General features: G+C 41.3%; 1 protein-coding gene across 1 annotated transcript in view; it reads right to left on the bottom strand.

The window, feature by feature from the left end:
- Positions 1-1,253: 1,253 nt before the first annotated feature.
- OSTF1 (osteoclast stimulating factor 1) overlaps positions 1,254-17,466 on the bottom strand; it is a 44,703-nt gene continuing 28,490 nt past the window's right edge. Inside the window, exons 3-10 of the mRNA XM_014608663.3 lie at positions 14,617-14,667; positions 14,456-14,519; positions 6,619-6,672; positions 6,043-6,150; positions 5,502-5,551; positions 5,302-5,380; positions 4,746-4,844; positions 1,254-2,251 (exon numbers count right to left, since the gene is read on the bottom strand). Coding sequence (XP_014464149.1) covers positions 2,193-2,251; positions 4,746-4,844; positions 5,302-5,380; positions 5,502-5,551; positions 6,043-6,150; positions 6,619-6,672; positions 14,456-14,519; positions 14,617-14,667 — 564 coding nt within the window. The 3' untranslated portion in view covers positions 1,254-2,192. The remainder of the gene's footprint in view (positions 2,252-4,745; positions 4,845-5,301; positions 5,381-5,501; positions 5,552-6,042; positions 6,151-6,618; positions 6,673-14,455; positions 14,520-14,616; positions 14,668-17,466) is intronic.

Here is a 17,466-nt window from a genome sequence, read left to right as displayed (position 1 = left end):
TCTTCTTTATAGTGTGTGCGTGTGTAGGCGTACGTGCAATCTGTGTGCCTCCCTACACAGTGATGGATCATGCTGGCAGGGAAAACATAGGTTTTCTTTTTTCAAAGTTTGCAAAACAAAACAAAAAAGAGCAAATATATAAATTGAAATAAATGAATTGAATAGTAAGTACTAAGAAATGCTAAGTTAAATCCTACCCAATCCTAACAACAAAAAGGAGCAGGCAAGTTCAACTACTGAGTAAAGCAACCGGGCTGTCTGCTACGGTACCATTTCCTGCACAGTTTCTGAGAGAACAAGCTTGTAAAAAGGCACAGCACACCTCCAAACAGAGGCTTTTATGCTGTTTCTAGGTCCCTCCCCCCAGACACTGTCATTGAAAAGGCAGCCAGAGAGAAATCCTTCTCACTGGCCACCTACATGTCAATCTCCCCCACTCAGCACCTGCTCTCCCTCCCTCTTCTAACTTTCACTTTCAGCCTCCGAAGTTTTTCCAAAGTACTTCAGAAGCTCTGAACTGCTTTGGACAGCCTGAATGAGCCAATGCTTTACTCCAGGCATGCTGCTTCAGATGCCGAAGCATCCCCAGATCCGCAGCACAATCCGAAGCCTCGCACAGCCCTACTAGATATTCTCTGAAGTCAGCTGCAGGGAGCCAGGAGAATGGAAGCAGGGCTATTGATGCATGCAACTTCTAGGAAAGAACACAACTTCCTAGAATCACGGGGGCTGAAGTTACTGCTATGATTTATGAGCAGGGATCCTGGTTTTGTCCAATAAAAAACAAACAAACAACACCCCCCCCCCCCAATTTTCAGTTTTAAAAAAGTAACCCAAAATTCACACTTTTCCATGATTAAAATGAAACACCACTATATTTATATCTACATATTAGTGCCACTTTAATCATGGAAAAATATGGATTTTGCATTTTTTTTTTAAACTGAAAATTGGGAATTTTTTTAATCAAAGAAAACCAGGATCCCTGCTTATGAGGTTGAAAACTTAGTATCCTGTGAGCTTCGCAGGACCTTTTAAATCCTTTTAGCCATGAAGGAACTGATGGCAGATATTCATCTTGTTGAATTAATACAAGTCTTCCTGCTTCTCTGGCCTATTCTTCCAAGGGTATCATCCAAGGCCTTGCAAAAGCACATAATGTTAATCAATCTGATGTTAAATGTGATTTGGCATTCAGTGTACACAGACCGTGTCTTAACTTGTTTGTTTCCATGATGTCCACAAACACACTATCTTTTTTAAGTGTTTATTCAGATTAGGCATTTTTTTCTAAAGGTATTTTTGGTTTAATATAAATCTTCCCTCATTCTTTCAAAACACTTTGAGGTAAAAGTAAAGTGATTTAGAAAAAAAATACAAGAACATTTAAAAACAAACAACAAAACAAAAGCAAAAGATCAGTAAAATTTTTAGGCAAGATAAATAGAAAAATATTTGAGCTTCACCTCAACGCTAATGATTTTCAACACAAATGCACCTCAAACAGCAAAATAATCAAGTTACTGAGTCCAAAGTGGAGTTCATTCCTCATGCAAAATTCTGACTTCAGAGGGAGTTTCGCCTGAGTAAAGATTTCAGGATTGGGCCCATAGCAGTAAACAGAGAAATTATTCAGGAACAGATATTCCCATATTATTCCAGTCCAACAAAATGGAAATATAGAACCCCTACATTGTCTCTTTCAGCTCCACGAAGGTAGAAGATGGACACATTCACTGCACCAACATTTTTATCTCCTACCTGAAAGATTTTCGTTTTGTCAAATAACACTGACTCTTGCTGGCACTTGCTTTTAAATTGGGCTTCCTATCTGCACACAGGAACCCAGCTTAAGGGGCACTTCTAGGAACTGTGCCATGTTGGTAGGAGACCCTTTGAGGAGTATATTCCAGAGGAACTGGGTGTCTGCAGGAAAATCCTGTAGACTGGAATATCTGTGGGTTCAGCAGGACAGGAGAAGGGACCCCAGCCAAATGATTCCAAGGGAACTTTGATCAAAAGCTTGGCATTTTTTCCTGTGGGTTCTTCCTGTGGAAAGAATTATTTCACCCTTTGTTTACCTGTCATACTGAGAGATTGCAAGACTTTGTTACAAGGTACTTCTTACAGTTGCATAGATATGATTTGGGAATGATGTAGGCAACATAGGTTATAAGACATAATGAAGGAAGCTAATCGGAGTCTTCATCATCGAGGTATTCCTCTGCATTACTTAATGTGCGCATTATATCTGGAAAGAGACAGAATTCTATTTTAACCTGGGATAGAATCCAACATGTAAGAAAAAAAATAATTTGTCTACACAGCCACAAACGCAACTAAGAAGCACTGACTAGGAGACTGGAGGGAACTTTCTAGGCTGTGTTTGGTCAGAAGACCCACAGATACTGGGCTTGAGGACCTGGAACAGGTCATATAACCAGATCTCCTATACATTAGAAAATGTTCATGTCTGAATTAACATGTCATTTGACCCCAGTACTCTTTCCTGCCACGGCAGGGGGTTGGACTTGATGATCTGCTCAGGTCCCTTCTGACCCTACCAACTATGAAACTATGAATTTTGCTTGCTATGGAAAAATCTGCTACACAGAGGGTGTCTCTACATGAGACACTTACTATGCAGTTGCCTAATTAACTGTGCAGTAAATGTCTCAGCATCTGCATGTGTACCCCCATTATGGTGCTAATAAACTAAACTAAACTAAACTAATAAACTCTGCAGCAGGGTATTACTACTCTGCTCCAGAGTTTGCTTGTGCACAGCAGCATATGTGTAGATGCTGACCTAGCTCGCTGGGGCGCAAGGGTGTTTCAATGAGGGGGCTGCCTGCCCGCTAGCCCTGCATTGAAGCACCTTCATGCCTAAGCCAACCTCTCTGCAGCACACTGAGCTTGGTCAGAGCAGTCCTGGACTGGCAAGGTGATCTTCCACCACCTGCCAGCCAGGGCTGCTATGGCCCAGCTCAATGTGCTGCAGTCTGGGCACATGTATGCCTGGCAGCTCTAGAGCTCATTGCTGCATGTTAATAGATGCACATTAGTAGATGTACCCAGATACACTACAAGTGAGCTCTAGGAACCTGACAGCCTGAAAAGTATCCTGCACTAAGAGGCAGAAGTGAGTATCATTTTAACCTGAGCTGGTGACTACTCACTCCACAAACTCTACCCCAGTCTCCATCCTTTGCAAGTACCTTCTGCCTCTTCTCTTCCATGTCCTTTCCTCCACTTTAACTCTTGAAATGTTTTCTTGTTTTTTGTTAGACAATTGTAAGGTAATAGGTAGATCTCTAACACTGTTTATACATGCAGTATAACTAACTATGCCCTCCTACTCTTCTCTTGTGGCCTGCTTCCTTCTCATTAGTGCCATGATCCTTTCTGGGTAGTCAAGTATCTTCCTCTCCATAGCCTCCAGTTCACATAAGAAACTGTATTCTAACGAATTTTCAGTGATTCAAGAAAATGGAACTGTTCTGAAAAACCATGTCTGCTGGAGCTCTTGGCTCCAACTTTAACCTTGACCATACCATTTCCATCCCTGCTTAGCTAAAATGGCCCATATCATGCTTCCATAACTACCAATGTGCCAGTGTCACAGGGCACTAAGGTGCCTGCTCCTTTAAGGGCAGAAACTTCCTAGAGAGAGGGCCCTAGCAGTCAGGCAGAAACCCCACAGGTGCAGGTTACTGTGGCAGCAGGCCTAAGGAGGGAAATAGCCTGCACCTGCAGCCAGTCAGCTGACCAGAAGAGGTAGGGCCCTGGGCACATATAAACCCCAGGGTTGGGACTAGAGAGTCAGTTCCCTGCCAGCAGCCAAAGGGGAAGGAGCCTCCAGGGAGGAATTGTCCAGAGATTTTGCAGCTACCTGATATGCTGCACTTAGGGCTAATGGGGATCCAGGAGCTCACCAGGTACCCTTGCCTATGGGGCACTTAGTGCTGGGGAAGAAGTTTGACTCTTTTAAAGGGACAGAGCACACCCTGAACTTTGTGTTATGTTCTAGCCAAAGGGCTCATATTTTTGGTTGCTGTCTTATAATACCAGTGAATTGGGCTGAGGCTATTGGGAAAGGAGGAGGCCTTATTGGGGGCCCACTACAGTGTGGGGGCCCCAGCACCAGCAGGGGCATAGTATTTGGGAGTGAACAGGCCTCACCACCAGTGTAGGTGCAGTATTTGGGGGTGAACAGGCCCCAGCACCAGCATGGGCACCATGACAAGGGGGGTGAGCAGATCCCAGTGCCAGGGGGTGCCAAGAGAGACGGGGCTGCAGAGAGCCCCATGATGACCAGAGGCCAAGCTGAACTAAGGCCTTGGAGAGACAACACGTAAATGCCATCTGCAAGGTTTGGGGTGTTGTAAGTTGCCGGTGTGGAGCCATGCATCTAGCCCATAAGGCTGAGGGTGTCCCGAGAGGCATCCATTTTGGAGTGGGACACAAAAGGGGTCCAAGAACCCACAGGGTTCAATGGGGTCCATCAGGACCGTGTCCAAAATACAAACTTGAGGGCAGCCTCCCTACTAATTATAGTTACAACAAGATGTGACAGGTGAGAGAAAGGGTGCCCGTTGGTCAGGACTGGCATGGTCAAGGAGCCCTCTGGGTATCACAGCTATCCATGGGGACCCCATCCTGTGATAGATGGCCACAATGTTTTTAAGGGTACTTTCCTCTAATAAGAAAGATGTACCAAATGAGCAAAAAATTAGACAAGTTACCTGGCCCTTGTTTCTTTTTAAGCAGGGAAGCACTTGCAGCATTGGTAGCCATATCCAGAGCCAGTTTCTTCTCATTGTTTCTTATATCTGTTCTTGCCCCTTTATAGAAAACAGTTTCCATTATTAAGTTAAGCACCATATTAGTAAATCCACTGAACAACAGTATACTGAAGTTTACTTATAAAACTAGGCTGGGCTTTACGGTTTTTCCTGGAACAGATTTGAAGATCACTGACTACTGGGCCCAGAGGCAGGGCTTGTGCAGCTCATTTGTTGACTGCTCGCCATCTCTCCCCTCCCACCTGCCTGGGAAGCATCTCAATGCTTTTACGGAAGGTTGAAATGATCTTGCCTGTGAAGTAGACTGACCTGTGGAACTTGTAAGCTGTGTGTGATTTTTTTTTTTGGAAGTAAAGCTTTCTAAAGCTGATTTGGAACCACAATTAGATTACATAAAATTAACTTACAACATGTCTATTATAAACCCAATTGTTCAGTGTTAAAAAAGACACAGCTCTCCCATACAGAGTACTGGAATTTTAGTTTAAATCTTTACCCTTTGCCAGTAGCATCTCTACAATATCTGCATAACCTTTCCAAGCAGCGGCATGTAGAGCTGTGTCTCCCAATTTGTTCTGTGAAGATAGAGGAGGTTTGGGGGGAAAGCAACAAAGTTTAAAACAGCAAAAAAGCCCAGCCTGCTCTAGGAATTAAAGAGATAATTGTAAATTAAATGAATGGCATACAACTGCTTACCTGTTGGTTCAGTTCTACATTTGGTTGGGTAAATAAGACTTCCACAATATCTACATAAAAAGAACAATGTCAGACCAAAACTTCCTTTGAATTAAAAACAGATGATATTAAAACCAAGACAGAATGGCGAAAAGATTCAAATAAAATTAATTAGAAAAAGTAAAATTATTTTTTAAAGCCTGTAAAGATTGTATGGAGCAAGCACTACAAATATAAAAAGGGTAAAAAAATATTAACAGAAACAGGCTCAATGACTGTAGCAATGTTTCTTTGCTCTCCCTTCTCCAAATTCTCTTTTACTTCCTGTTTTTTGGCTGTCATACTGACATACTAAATGTCTGCTTTAACAGCAGATGGCTTTTATATGTATTTATTTTTTTTAAACTACATTTAACCCCCCGTGAGTCTCTGATGGTTTCTGTTCTGCATGCATCTTCAGTTACATATTTTCAGTTTCCCTTTTTCAATCAAAGTGGTTTGTTGGTTTAATGACCTAGTTACAGACAACTGAAAGAAATTGATTAGTTTATTTCTACTGTACCTTTGTGCCCACCATGACAAGCCCAGTACAGGGCTGTGTTTCCAGCTTTGTCTAAGCCATTAACCCCAACTCTGTTATCCAAGCACTCTCTCAACCAGCTCAAGTTGCCTGAAACCAACAGGAAAAATTGTTTTTAATGCTTATTTTACATAAACGTACAAACAAATAAAAAAAACCAGAAACTTTCCTCCTCCTCCCCCCCCCCCCAAATAATAAGGACTTGATTAACTGAACTAGTGGTATCTAGCTGTGCCTGAATGCTTTCAGAATTGGAACTTTTGTCTATTAGTAGAAGGTGGTGATAATAGTTATTGCTGCTGATTGTGAAACAACTTGTCCAAGTATCAAATTGTTTGTTCCTGTCCCCCTACCTTCCCTGCCCCCCCAACAAAAAAAAAACTTTAAGCCTCAATAAACTTAAGATTCCAAATGTATATAACAAATAAAATTTAACAAACCAAACTACAAAGCATAGATTCAATCTCACTTTGAAGTAAAAGGTCTTTTTTCTTTGACACTACAGTATTTATAAAATCTGTCTAAATGTGAGACACATTTAGTCTAAATTATGCCTACCTCTTTTGGCAGCTTCATGCAATGGGTTATCAATGGACTCAGCTTGCTCAGCCACTGAAATAAAATCAATTTAAAATTAAATTAAACTAAAGTAATTAAACAATCATGGAACTGTTGATTAATAATGTGCAGATTAGGGTATGGAAGGGGATTTCCTTCTTCTGAAAACCCAAGGTCAGCCTGACCTCCCTTGAAAGTGGGCTAAAGACTAGTGGGTAAAACCAAATCCAAAGATCACCATATTTACTTGAATACCACACACATTTCCCAAAATTATCCTTCCAAAACTGGGGTGTTTGCCTTTAAGCAGGAGAGTTGATTTTTATGGCCACAATAGAAGCATGGAGGCACTGCATGATAGATGTTCCTTTTCTTCCTCTCTGTCTCGTCCCTCTTCCCACCTCCCAGCAGACACCTGGAGGGAGGTGCAGGGGCAAGTTTAGGGGGATAGTGGTGGGTTCATATCCCCACTTTGATTTCTGTTCCATCCAAAGTTTAAAATAAACTGCCTGGCAGCAGCAGTGGCATTTCTATTTAGGAAATGTAGAGGGACTTGGCTGGCTTCATGGCTTATTATAATCTACCTGATTCTTGCTAATCTCTCTCAATTCCACAGGTGTTAACAACCCTCTTTTTAATGGAATTGATGTTCCACTATCAAGATAGCCTTCCTTCCGCAATTTTGCTGTCTCTTAGCTATTCCTGGTCTCTCTCCTATTTCAGAGCCCTGCACAATGTTTTTACACCTAGTTAAAAAAATCAGCTCAGATAGGAAAACATCCTATCAGAAGCAGAAATAAATATCAGTGAAGTGTTGTATGCACTGTCAAGAGACTCAGGAAGGCTAGCTTTTGTTTTAAAAACCTTAAGAAGAGGTTTACGTATAATGACCACAGGATTCATGAAATACTGTTTGATTTATTTTTTGTTTAGTTTGCTATGTTTTTTACATTTTATAATATAGCAAATTGATGCACATTCTAATGGAGTTATATTTGGCTTTGCTTTGATCTTAAACTAATTAATATAGACCTAAACACCTAGTACATTAGCAAAGTTTGTAGTTTTTAACCAGAGGAAATGTGTCTTGTTATATATCTGATGGTGGATCACACCATCCGCACACCCCCTCTCTTTCAAAATCCTAGATCTGTGTATGAAATTCAGTCTTTAGTGGTAGCTAGTTTCAGCTTTTGATTCATTAGCCAAAAGCTGCTGACAATTCAGCTGTGAAAGGTTTCAAACCACAGCTTTTGCCTGAGGATAAAGGGGGAGTGCGACCGACCTGAAGATTAGGTTCTGTCCCTGCTCAGTATGGTTAGAACTCTAGAAATTTTTTTCTTACTTTATTTTTGGGAAGGCAAAATTGTCTTATTTGGGGGCATGTGCTAGGAAAGAAAACATGGTATTTTGCCAGGAGTATGAGCTAAATCCAAAATTATGATATAAACCCTACCAATTCACTGGCTGCTTAACCACTGAAGTGCCTAATACTAACTAGGTGGCACAGATTCTAATAGGTGCGTTAGAATCCAGGAAGGCTGAAAGTTCCTTCCCACCTAGTCAAGTCCATGAACTAGACCATGACTAAGGTGCTGTGGGTTTGAATACAATCCTCAGTCTGAAGAGGGAATTGCATCCAGGCTTACTACTTCTTGGGCAAGTGTGCTAACCACTCTGTTATAAATAAGCTGCCACAAACACTGCCTGCTGTTCAGAAGGATGGTGATCTCTTCTCCGTTACTTCAAGGAAAAGGTAGGAAGAATGCCCAGGGAGACTTACAAGCTGCTGCCCTTGAGTATCCTAGAAACTGAAGTCTTGAGCATGGTGCTAGGGTTGTCCTGCTGCATGTGGGTAAGGTTTATTTCCTCAAGGAAGAAACTGAGCACTCTGCCCCCACATAGCCTACATGACTTACTATACGGCAACAATGAACTTGTAAGGCACCTTGGTCTTGTTCAGATCTAGTCTTTAATCACCAAGACACATGTTGTTGTTGTTGTTGTTTTTTGGTATTTTCCTATATGTACGAGGTTGAGAAAAGAGGCTGCAGAAGTTTCTTGAGCACTGATACTGCATTGATCAGTAGAAGCTGCCATTTCTCACTAGAAAGAATGCTCATGAGAAGTGCTGAATATTGCTAGTAAACTTTAAGGTGGGGAGGATTTATAGGTACTCCAGGCCTTATGCTGTTGTACTGAAAGGAGTAAAGCAGGTTAAACTCCATTACATAATAGTGGTAAGTGTGGTTCTGAATTATGTTTTAGGTGCCAGCTTTAAGCTACTCTGGGAAATATAGCTGAGTGGTATAGTTCTGAGACAACCTTGTAGTATGGGCATCTATTCTGCTTCCTGCTGGTAGATGGCAGGAGAGATTGCTTCCCAGGTAAAAGCTTTGAAGTACTGAACCTGCAAGATGTAATCAAATGTTAGGCAATTTCAGCCACTTAAAATACAAATTAATCCATCTCCTCATGAAAGACCTTTTTTTTTTCCTGCTTGCCTTTGTAAAATAGGGCAAGATCTAATCACTAGTATATTTTCCCTATTTTCCAGCTACTGCAGCCCTTGTCTCTGCTGCTCTCTTATAGCATAGTGTAGGCCCTATGAGTTGTTACGATTTTCTTGTTTGTTTGTCATGGTTGTGGTATGCAAGAAACAAATAGAAATAGAGTAGGTGTTTTTGTGGACCAGTTCATAGTGGCCTGTGGATGCAGAGGATTGGACTCACTGGCTTTTCAAGGCCTATCTAATCCCATGATTCTACATCATAAAATCCTGTGACCCACCCAGATCTTTTCTAATTTATCCATTTATATTCTCACCCACAGTTGGTAGGTCATAACAATGTCCTCTATTTAATCTGTCCTGATCAAACAGGATACAAATGCTATTATTGCATTTCATATAATCTAAAATATCAGGTTAGCAAAACCTTTGTGCATAACTATTAAGAGTTAAAGCCTGAAGGTAAAAGCAGAACTTGACCACACTATAGTTTCATAGCCATTCTGCAAATGATTTCCTAGTCATTTTACTTCTAGCGTGTAGTATAAAATACTTTGTGCTTCTTTGGACAGGGGGCTGGACCTGACGATCTTGCCACATCCCTTCCAGTCCTAATGTCTATGAAATCTAGCATACAGCATAAAGTGTACTGCTTCTCTGGGGAATATACTATTTTCAGAAGTCTGAAGATTCATTCACCTTTCTGATTATTTTTATCATAATTTTCAGAAGAAAACTTTATCTTACTAATGCAGATGTTGTAAAAATTCCAATGTCATCAGTGTTTTCAGTTACACTGGCTTTTAAGCATGTAATTCACCAGGTCCAGCAGATGGAGCACAAGATCATGATACAGACACACTTGCTGTTTCAGGACATTAACCGGAAAGAGTAACCTTCTGCAGTCTTGGTCTATTTGGGAAGGGTGAGAGTTTGTCTTTGAATACAAGGAATGGGATTGGGCCATAAAGTTGTCCTGATAGACATGGAGGAGGTAGCTGTTTCAACCATTCCTCTAACAGAGGTAGGGCAGTAGTACTTATTTTCTTAGACTCAAGACATCCCTCACTGGACTATGAGCATCCCTTGGAAAATGCTAGCTCTTAACTTTCACTCATTTCTTGACTATAGAAAACAACACAGCGTGTTTTTCTGTTGCAAAGAATGCAGAAAAAACCACAACAGGTCAGACTGGTTTTGACACTATTGATTCCTATTTGAAATCTCTGGGTTTAGCTTGCAACTCATTTGTAGTTGTTTGCCTATCTAACAATGCTTAAAACTGCTTGGCACCCTGCAGTACTCTGAAAAATGATCGTATGACACCTGGTAGAGAATAGCTAAACTAAGGCCGTGTAACTTACTGCATGGGCTATTGTAGGGCTTCTTAAGCACATTTCAGGGAACGTTACCTGGGGGAATTCTGAATTCTCCAGGCAGAAACATTTTGGATGAGATTGGTTCCCTGGGGAAAGTCTGGTACAGTAAAGTGTGTGTGGTGGGGGTAGGGAGGGTGTTTGCATCTTGAAAGTATTTAATATGTCTTTTGAAAAATAAGTGGTTTTTGGAATATAGAGATAATCCTGGTCCCCAGCTGTCAGAGGTGGTAGAGCAGGGGTTGGCAATATTTTTGGGCAAAACACCCTCTACCTCCACTTGTAAGATGTTGACATGCCAGGGGTAGATGACAGAGGAGCTGCAAGGGGCTCAGTCCTTGTTGTGGCAGTAAAGCTGCAGCTCCTTCCCTGCCATCTGCCTCAAGGCACATGTACATCTGCCACCAGCAACAAGCTGGGCCAGTGTGCAGCTGCTTGCAACCTCTCTGAAGGACTGTGTTGGACAAGAAGGTGAGAATATTTGTCCATGTTTTATTTCTTTACCCTGCCTCCAAACTCTATGGTTATATTTTCTTGTGTAATGCAATATCTTTTTGCTACTTTGCAGCCTCACCTCATTGCCTGTAGTAAGGTGTGATTTCAGAACGACTGATAATTTGGGCTTTTCTCTTATTCGGAGGACCCATAATTTTTGGATAACTCAAGGATGCTCCCCTGTTGCAGCTGTGGAGTATGGTGTGAGGGCAGGTAGAATTAAGGTTTGTGAGGATGAAGAGTCAACCTGGGGCGAACATTAGTTTGTTCTTTGTGACAAACAGTGGAATAGCGGGAAGAAACTTGGGGCTTTGGATGCACCCAAGAACAGGATCTATGACAGATGTATCTGCACAAGTTCCTCCCTATACTGTTGACATATGAAGATTTTGCTGACGTGTGTAGGGGAGAGGAACTAAGCCATGACAGAGGAAGTTACAAAACATTTTTCAGAGTTACTTTGTAGTACAACATGCCAGGGGTTGTTTTAGGTCCTGCGATCAAAATGAAGTTTCCTGTTCATTCTGACCCCAATAATGGAATATTTAAAGTGTGTTTTTAATCCCAACAGCTGAAAAAAATGAGAATTGGGGACAATGTTAGTCAGCAAAATATTTAAATGCATAAATCGTTATCTATGGTTTTATATATAGTTGGTCTTTGAAAAGTCTAAAAAAAAAAAAGAGACTTTTCTCAGGAAAAGGGCATTTATTCAATGGGAATGATCCCTCCCCTTTGAGCATTCAGTACACTGGAGAAGACATTGAACAGATGTTCGCAGCCACTGTAGTCTGTTCTTTTTCCCTTCACTCTTATGCATTTTTGTAACCCATCAGGATAGTAGAATAATTGAATGCATCTTCAAGAAGCAAACACTTGATACCTCTGATCTGGCCATTTTCTCTTTATGTCTAGGCCACAACCATGAGAGGTCAGCAGTAAATTCCCAAAGCAACATTTAGCCTCTTCCATTATTCCAGATCCCTTCCTGATTCTAGGCTAGGTCACTGAAGATTGTTGGCCAACAAGCTTCTAGGTGGGAGGGGAAAGGGGGAACTATTAAGATATAGATATGCCAGAAGCACATGTATATGAGGCAATGCTGACCTTTCCGTGTTTTCTGGAATGAGTCCAGAACAGTGGTCGGGAATCTATCGAAAATCCAAAAGGAGCGGGGACCAATTGCCTTCCGAGACCCAACATACTGAGTCTCTTAGTGCTTGGTCTTATAATTGCTCAAACTTCTATGTACCTATCCAAGAGACACTTCATACCATACTATCTCCCAGAAAACTAGTTAACTTAGTATGAAACCAAAAACTTCTTTAGTGCTTCTAGTGGAAAGGTTTTTTGGCCTGGTCAATACCAACTCAAATTCATATGCTTGTTACCAGGACTCTGGATTGTTGCAGCTCACTCCTATGAAGAAATAATTACTGGAGAATAAGTACCTTAAATATCAGATGGCCCCCCAATAGTTTCTATATATGGAAAATGTATACATTTGTTATAATTTCCAGGTACAAAATCTAAGTATTGGATATTTGCCTTAAATTTGTCCCTTCCCACTGCTACAGCAGGGAAAATAAATTGAGGGGGGGCAGGTGGCCCACTTACCCCCTCAACTTCTTCCTCATGCTTCCTTTTCCTTTCCTGTCTTACTGTCAGACCCTGCTTTCCCTGAGCACATGGAGAGGGGGGCAAATCTGAAAACACTGATTTTTTTGCCTGTAGTAATTTGTATATAGGCAAATTACTATGGGTACCCCTAGACTTAGTTAATCCAGAATTGAGATATTGCACTTGTTTTTAAAGCTGCTACAAGTTTTAGCACAGGTATTCCACAAACACTTAAGCAATATTTTTGTACCTACTTATTTACAGTACAAACTGTGCACCCTATCAGTCTGAAGCCAAAAGACTCGTAATTTACCACATAGTTCACTGAGCTAGGACCCAGAAAAGTCATCAGTGTTTCAAGCCATGGTGACCCTATAGCTCAACACTGCTGTGTGCGTGTGCGCGCTCATTACCCACCACAAAGGATCCATGTGCTAATTAACCCCCTCACTCATGACTGAAGCTGGGTTTTCTTGTCATGAGTCTGGGGATCCTCCTAAAAAAAATTATATTTAGAGGAGGTGCAGGGCAACCTGGTCTGGCACCACCTCATAAAAGGCAGAGCCACACTAATCACATGAGGGGCAGGGCCACACTGATCATATGTAACAGGCTGAAGTGGGGAGGGGATGACAGAGGGATTCTGGGTGAACTAATGTGGGACCCTGTTCAGTGATATTTGCCAGACATTTAAGGCTAGTGAAGAAATAGGAATATTGGAATTAGAAAAGCAAGGCACAGCTTAGCCTGAGAAGTGAAGAGGAAGTTGAAATGTATTCCGTGTAGCAGCTCACCATGACTTGAAAAAGAGTCAGTGCTGAGGGGAACTAAGCGCCACAGGCCCTACCATATTTTTTATTCAGATGAGCTATGTTAATACAGCCTTGTGGTAGGTTTATATCATAAAGTTTTCCCAATATGGGCTGTGTTATATAGTCATATTCAGTGTTGGGTCTGTACTAATCAACTTCATAGTTGGTTTTTGTTACTGAGCACATGCTGTTTTGGGCAGGAGTTCAATAATAGACTGTGGTTTTTTTGTATGCAAATGTAAAACAAGGAGCTTTATTCTCCATGCTGATTGGTTGGGGGGCGGGTCTTGTTTTATATTCAAGTAAATTTGGTAGTTCATAAAGATGTAATAGCTGGCTAACTAAACAGCAGTCCAGTTGCTAAGCAGAACAAGACAAAGGAAACCCATTACAATGGCACTCCATAGCCTTCCTTAACTTCCTATTCATTATTAGATCCATTTAGAAATTAATATCAGGGACTTTAGATGGTAACAGCAAGGATTTATAAATCCCTATTAGCAACCATTCCATGGTGTTTCTTTCCTCTTCTCAGAACCACTATGGAAGCTGTGATTCATGTCCACAAGCATGTCTAAAAGACATCTGATAAAGAAATAACAAGGTGTGTCAGCTGTAGAAAGTTTTATGAAACTCTAGAATGCAAAAGATGCTGAGAATTATCCTACAACATTTGTGCACATCTTGTTAACTCTTCTCTCAAAGCTTTCCTTGAAGAACCAGAAGAGCACTTGATGGCTGACTCAAAAGCTAGACACCAGTTATTAAATCAAGAAGCAGGTTGGAAAACTAACGGCCTCTCTTACAACCCCAAATTATCCTTATGATGACTACATAGGGTGGTGGTGTCCACTTTAAAAATACTGCATAAGACAGCATTTCAGTACTTTGTGATATTGGACTCTCTAACTGCAGTATTTTTTATTAGCCTTCAAAAAATGCTAGTAATTCATTCTTAGCAATCCTATGCATAAAGGAAATTGCTAGTGATGTATATAAACAATGAGAAATAATCTAGACATTACCATAGTTGCTTGGAATTAGTCCAGTCCTGCCTTTGCAGGTTCCTTTCCACCAATTTGTGTCACTCTAGAGAGAGGAGAGAATTTTTTAGTAGTGTTATTTACATTTTAAATATAGCCAGTTTCTTTGTAACATAGCTACTCAAACCATGTTATATACTCACCATGTCTGAGATGTAGATAATATCACCTTCTTCAAAATATAGTTCATCTGGCTGAAAGAGAGAGAGAGTGCCTGAATACGTGCACAGAGACAAGGCAATGACAAACATTTAAAGGGCTCTACTTTTTTTTTCCTGTTCTAACAGTGCGCTGCCCCAACAGAACTGTTTGACAGTCTTGGTAAGATGAATTATAGCATGAAATGTGACAGGCAGCACTGTAAGAGCATATACGCTACAGCTATGGTAACTGGACATTTTCCTACCATAGATTTAATACAAAAGTTTAGAGAGAAAGGAAATGCCATTCTCTCTTACAACATGCAGCTTTTCCCCAAACACTAGCTACTGGAAATTGGGATATGCTTTATATGTGAGGAAATATGATAACAGCAGTTTGTCACTTTAGCTTTTGCCAGGCAAAAGCTAAAGTAACTGCATGAGATCCACAGGGAGCAGAACAATTTGCAGACTTGGCTGAGTAGGTGCTCTTACTCAGTGACTTACTGCAAAGGAAGATCCTTCCCCCCAACTCATTCAACCTTTCAAAAGCAAGGCATGTGTCCTATTTTGGGGTGAGTTGTATACAGGAAAATGATAAATGGGTATAACTAGCCTACTTTTTTTGTAACACAATCTCTAAGCAAATTGCGTTAGTCACTAGCACATACTAAGGAAGTATGTGTGCGCATGTTGTGTGGAAAAGGACTTGGCAAAGACACCAAGATTATGCCTCTTGCAAAAAAGGTGTGACTGCAGCCATGGAGACTATATAAAGCTACTTAGGTATAACTATATTTTGTTGAAGCCCACGCTGCCATATCTTTACTGTTGTTGTTACCTGAACTGGCTAGGTTAAAGCCAGTTTGTACATGCCTGTCCATGATGCAACTGCTTCCCTTCATTGTAATGCTGATGCATCATGAGAGCTCAGCGACTTGACTTTGCGGGCAGGAGGGGAAGAAAGCAGAAGACAAGTGGGGGAAATTTCAGTATGACATAAAGCAGTGGTGGTACTACAGTTAAGACTAATCTGCTCTGTGCAGCAGCCAACTTCTTTTTTGTTCTTAAGGGCCCTAAAATGTACTTTGCTTAGATTTTTATTGGGAATGGCTGTGTCTGAATCATCAGCTTCAAACTGGATCCCCAACGTGAGGTTATTTGAGTGACGGACTTCCCAATACACACAGAGTTAATATGAGGGTAAAAGATTTCTTAAGGTGATATCTTCTATTGGACCAACTGTGCAGTTGGGATAGAGTCTGACAAGCTTTCAAATGCAAGACGCACTTCATCAGGTCTGACCAGAGCAAGCCAGGCCAATAAAAGATATCACCCTAGGGAGTCCTTGCCTCTTGCATAATTCCTGGATCATCATGGCTATGACACCACTCTTACTCTACTTTGCAAGTTAATGGTTCTTATACCTGGGAGCAGCTCCAGAGCTCAAACTGAAGTGGCTGCAATTTCTCTGAACAGATATCTGCTGAGAATGGTCTCTGCTAGGAACTAGCATTGCCTGCCCTCTTGGAAAACAGTATTTAAATGGCCACAGGCATGGATGACAGGCTAAGCAAATGAGACACAAAGCCATTTACCCATCCATGGCAGTACTGGGGATCTGTTGCAAGTCACCTTACAGTCACCTGACACCACAGTAAATGGGGGTGGCTCAAGAAAATTATTAGAAACATCATCCATGTACTGCATTTGAATGTTGAGCATAACTTCCTGAGACAGTCTGGTGTATGTATTGGTTAATAATTTCCTGCCACTCTTCAAGAGATCTTGTAGAAGCTCTGCCTTGAAAGCAAGTCTTTTAGTTTTGGAAAAAATCCAAGCCTACACGTGGATTTCAAAGTATGTTTAAATGCTGAGTTGCTACATCAGTTCTATTTCCTGGGTTGCGGAATCTCATGTTGTAGCCTTATTAAGTAGTTGAGGTTGGGGCAATAGATTCCTCTTACTTTCCTCTTTAACACCATTCTCATGCAATCAGACCAGGCACTAACAGAGTTGGTTAGTTTATTACAGAAAAATATACCCTTTCCAAGACAAGTACTTGCTTATTCTGAAGGTTCCTGCTTAAAAGGGCAGCTTTTAGTTCTTGCTGTGGTTCTGTGTTAGACCTGCTGATTACGACGACTTAAAAGACCTACTGATTCAAAGTGAGTTTTTAAATTGCAACTTTGGGGGTGGGGACTTCATTTGTCTTTTGCTTAAAAACTAACAACTTAAATCTACGAATCCTGAAGTCAGTCAGAATTCATAGACACTAGGAATGGAAGGGACCTCATAAGATCATCAAGTCCAGCCCCCTGCCCAGGGGCAGGAAGTCAGCTAGGGTAAAAGGATCCCAGCAAGATAAGCATGCAAGCACTTCTTGGATGAATCCAGAGTAGGTGCCTGCACCACTTCTGGAGGGAGTCCATTCCAGGTCTTGGGGGCTTGGACAGTAAAGACACTTTTTCTTATGTCCAGCTTAAAATAGTCTTGGAGTTTTTGACCATTGGTTCTTGTTTTTCCTTGGGGCACTCTGGCAAACAGATGTTCTCCCAGGTCCTGATGTACACACTATGTACTTATAAGCAGCTACCAGCATATGTGGTAGCAGCAGCACATGCACAAAGATCTTATGGGGAGATGGAGGGGGTAATATGGGATGAATATAAAATATTAGGCCTGTGCGAGTAGGCAGCTATTTGATTCGGCTTTAGATCCAGCCACTTCGGATGCCAGTAACATGATCCAGAGCTCCAGTTCGGTGTCCAGCTTTGATTTGGTTGAAGCGGCTTCGAAGCTTTGGAGCTGCTTCAGAGATCCGGCCATAGGTTAGAATGGAGAATCAATTAA

This window comes from Alligator mississippiensis, chromosome 3, assembly GCF_030867095.1.
Source record: "Alligator mississippiensis isolate rAllMis1 chromosome 3, rAllMis1, whole genome shotgun sequence".
Classification (NCBI taxonomy): Eukaryota; Metazoa; Chordata; order Crocodylia; family Alligatoridae; genus Alligator; species Alligator mississippiensis.
Note: the sequence above shows the minus strand (reverse complement) of the source record. Positions and strands in the feature narration are given on the sequence as shown.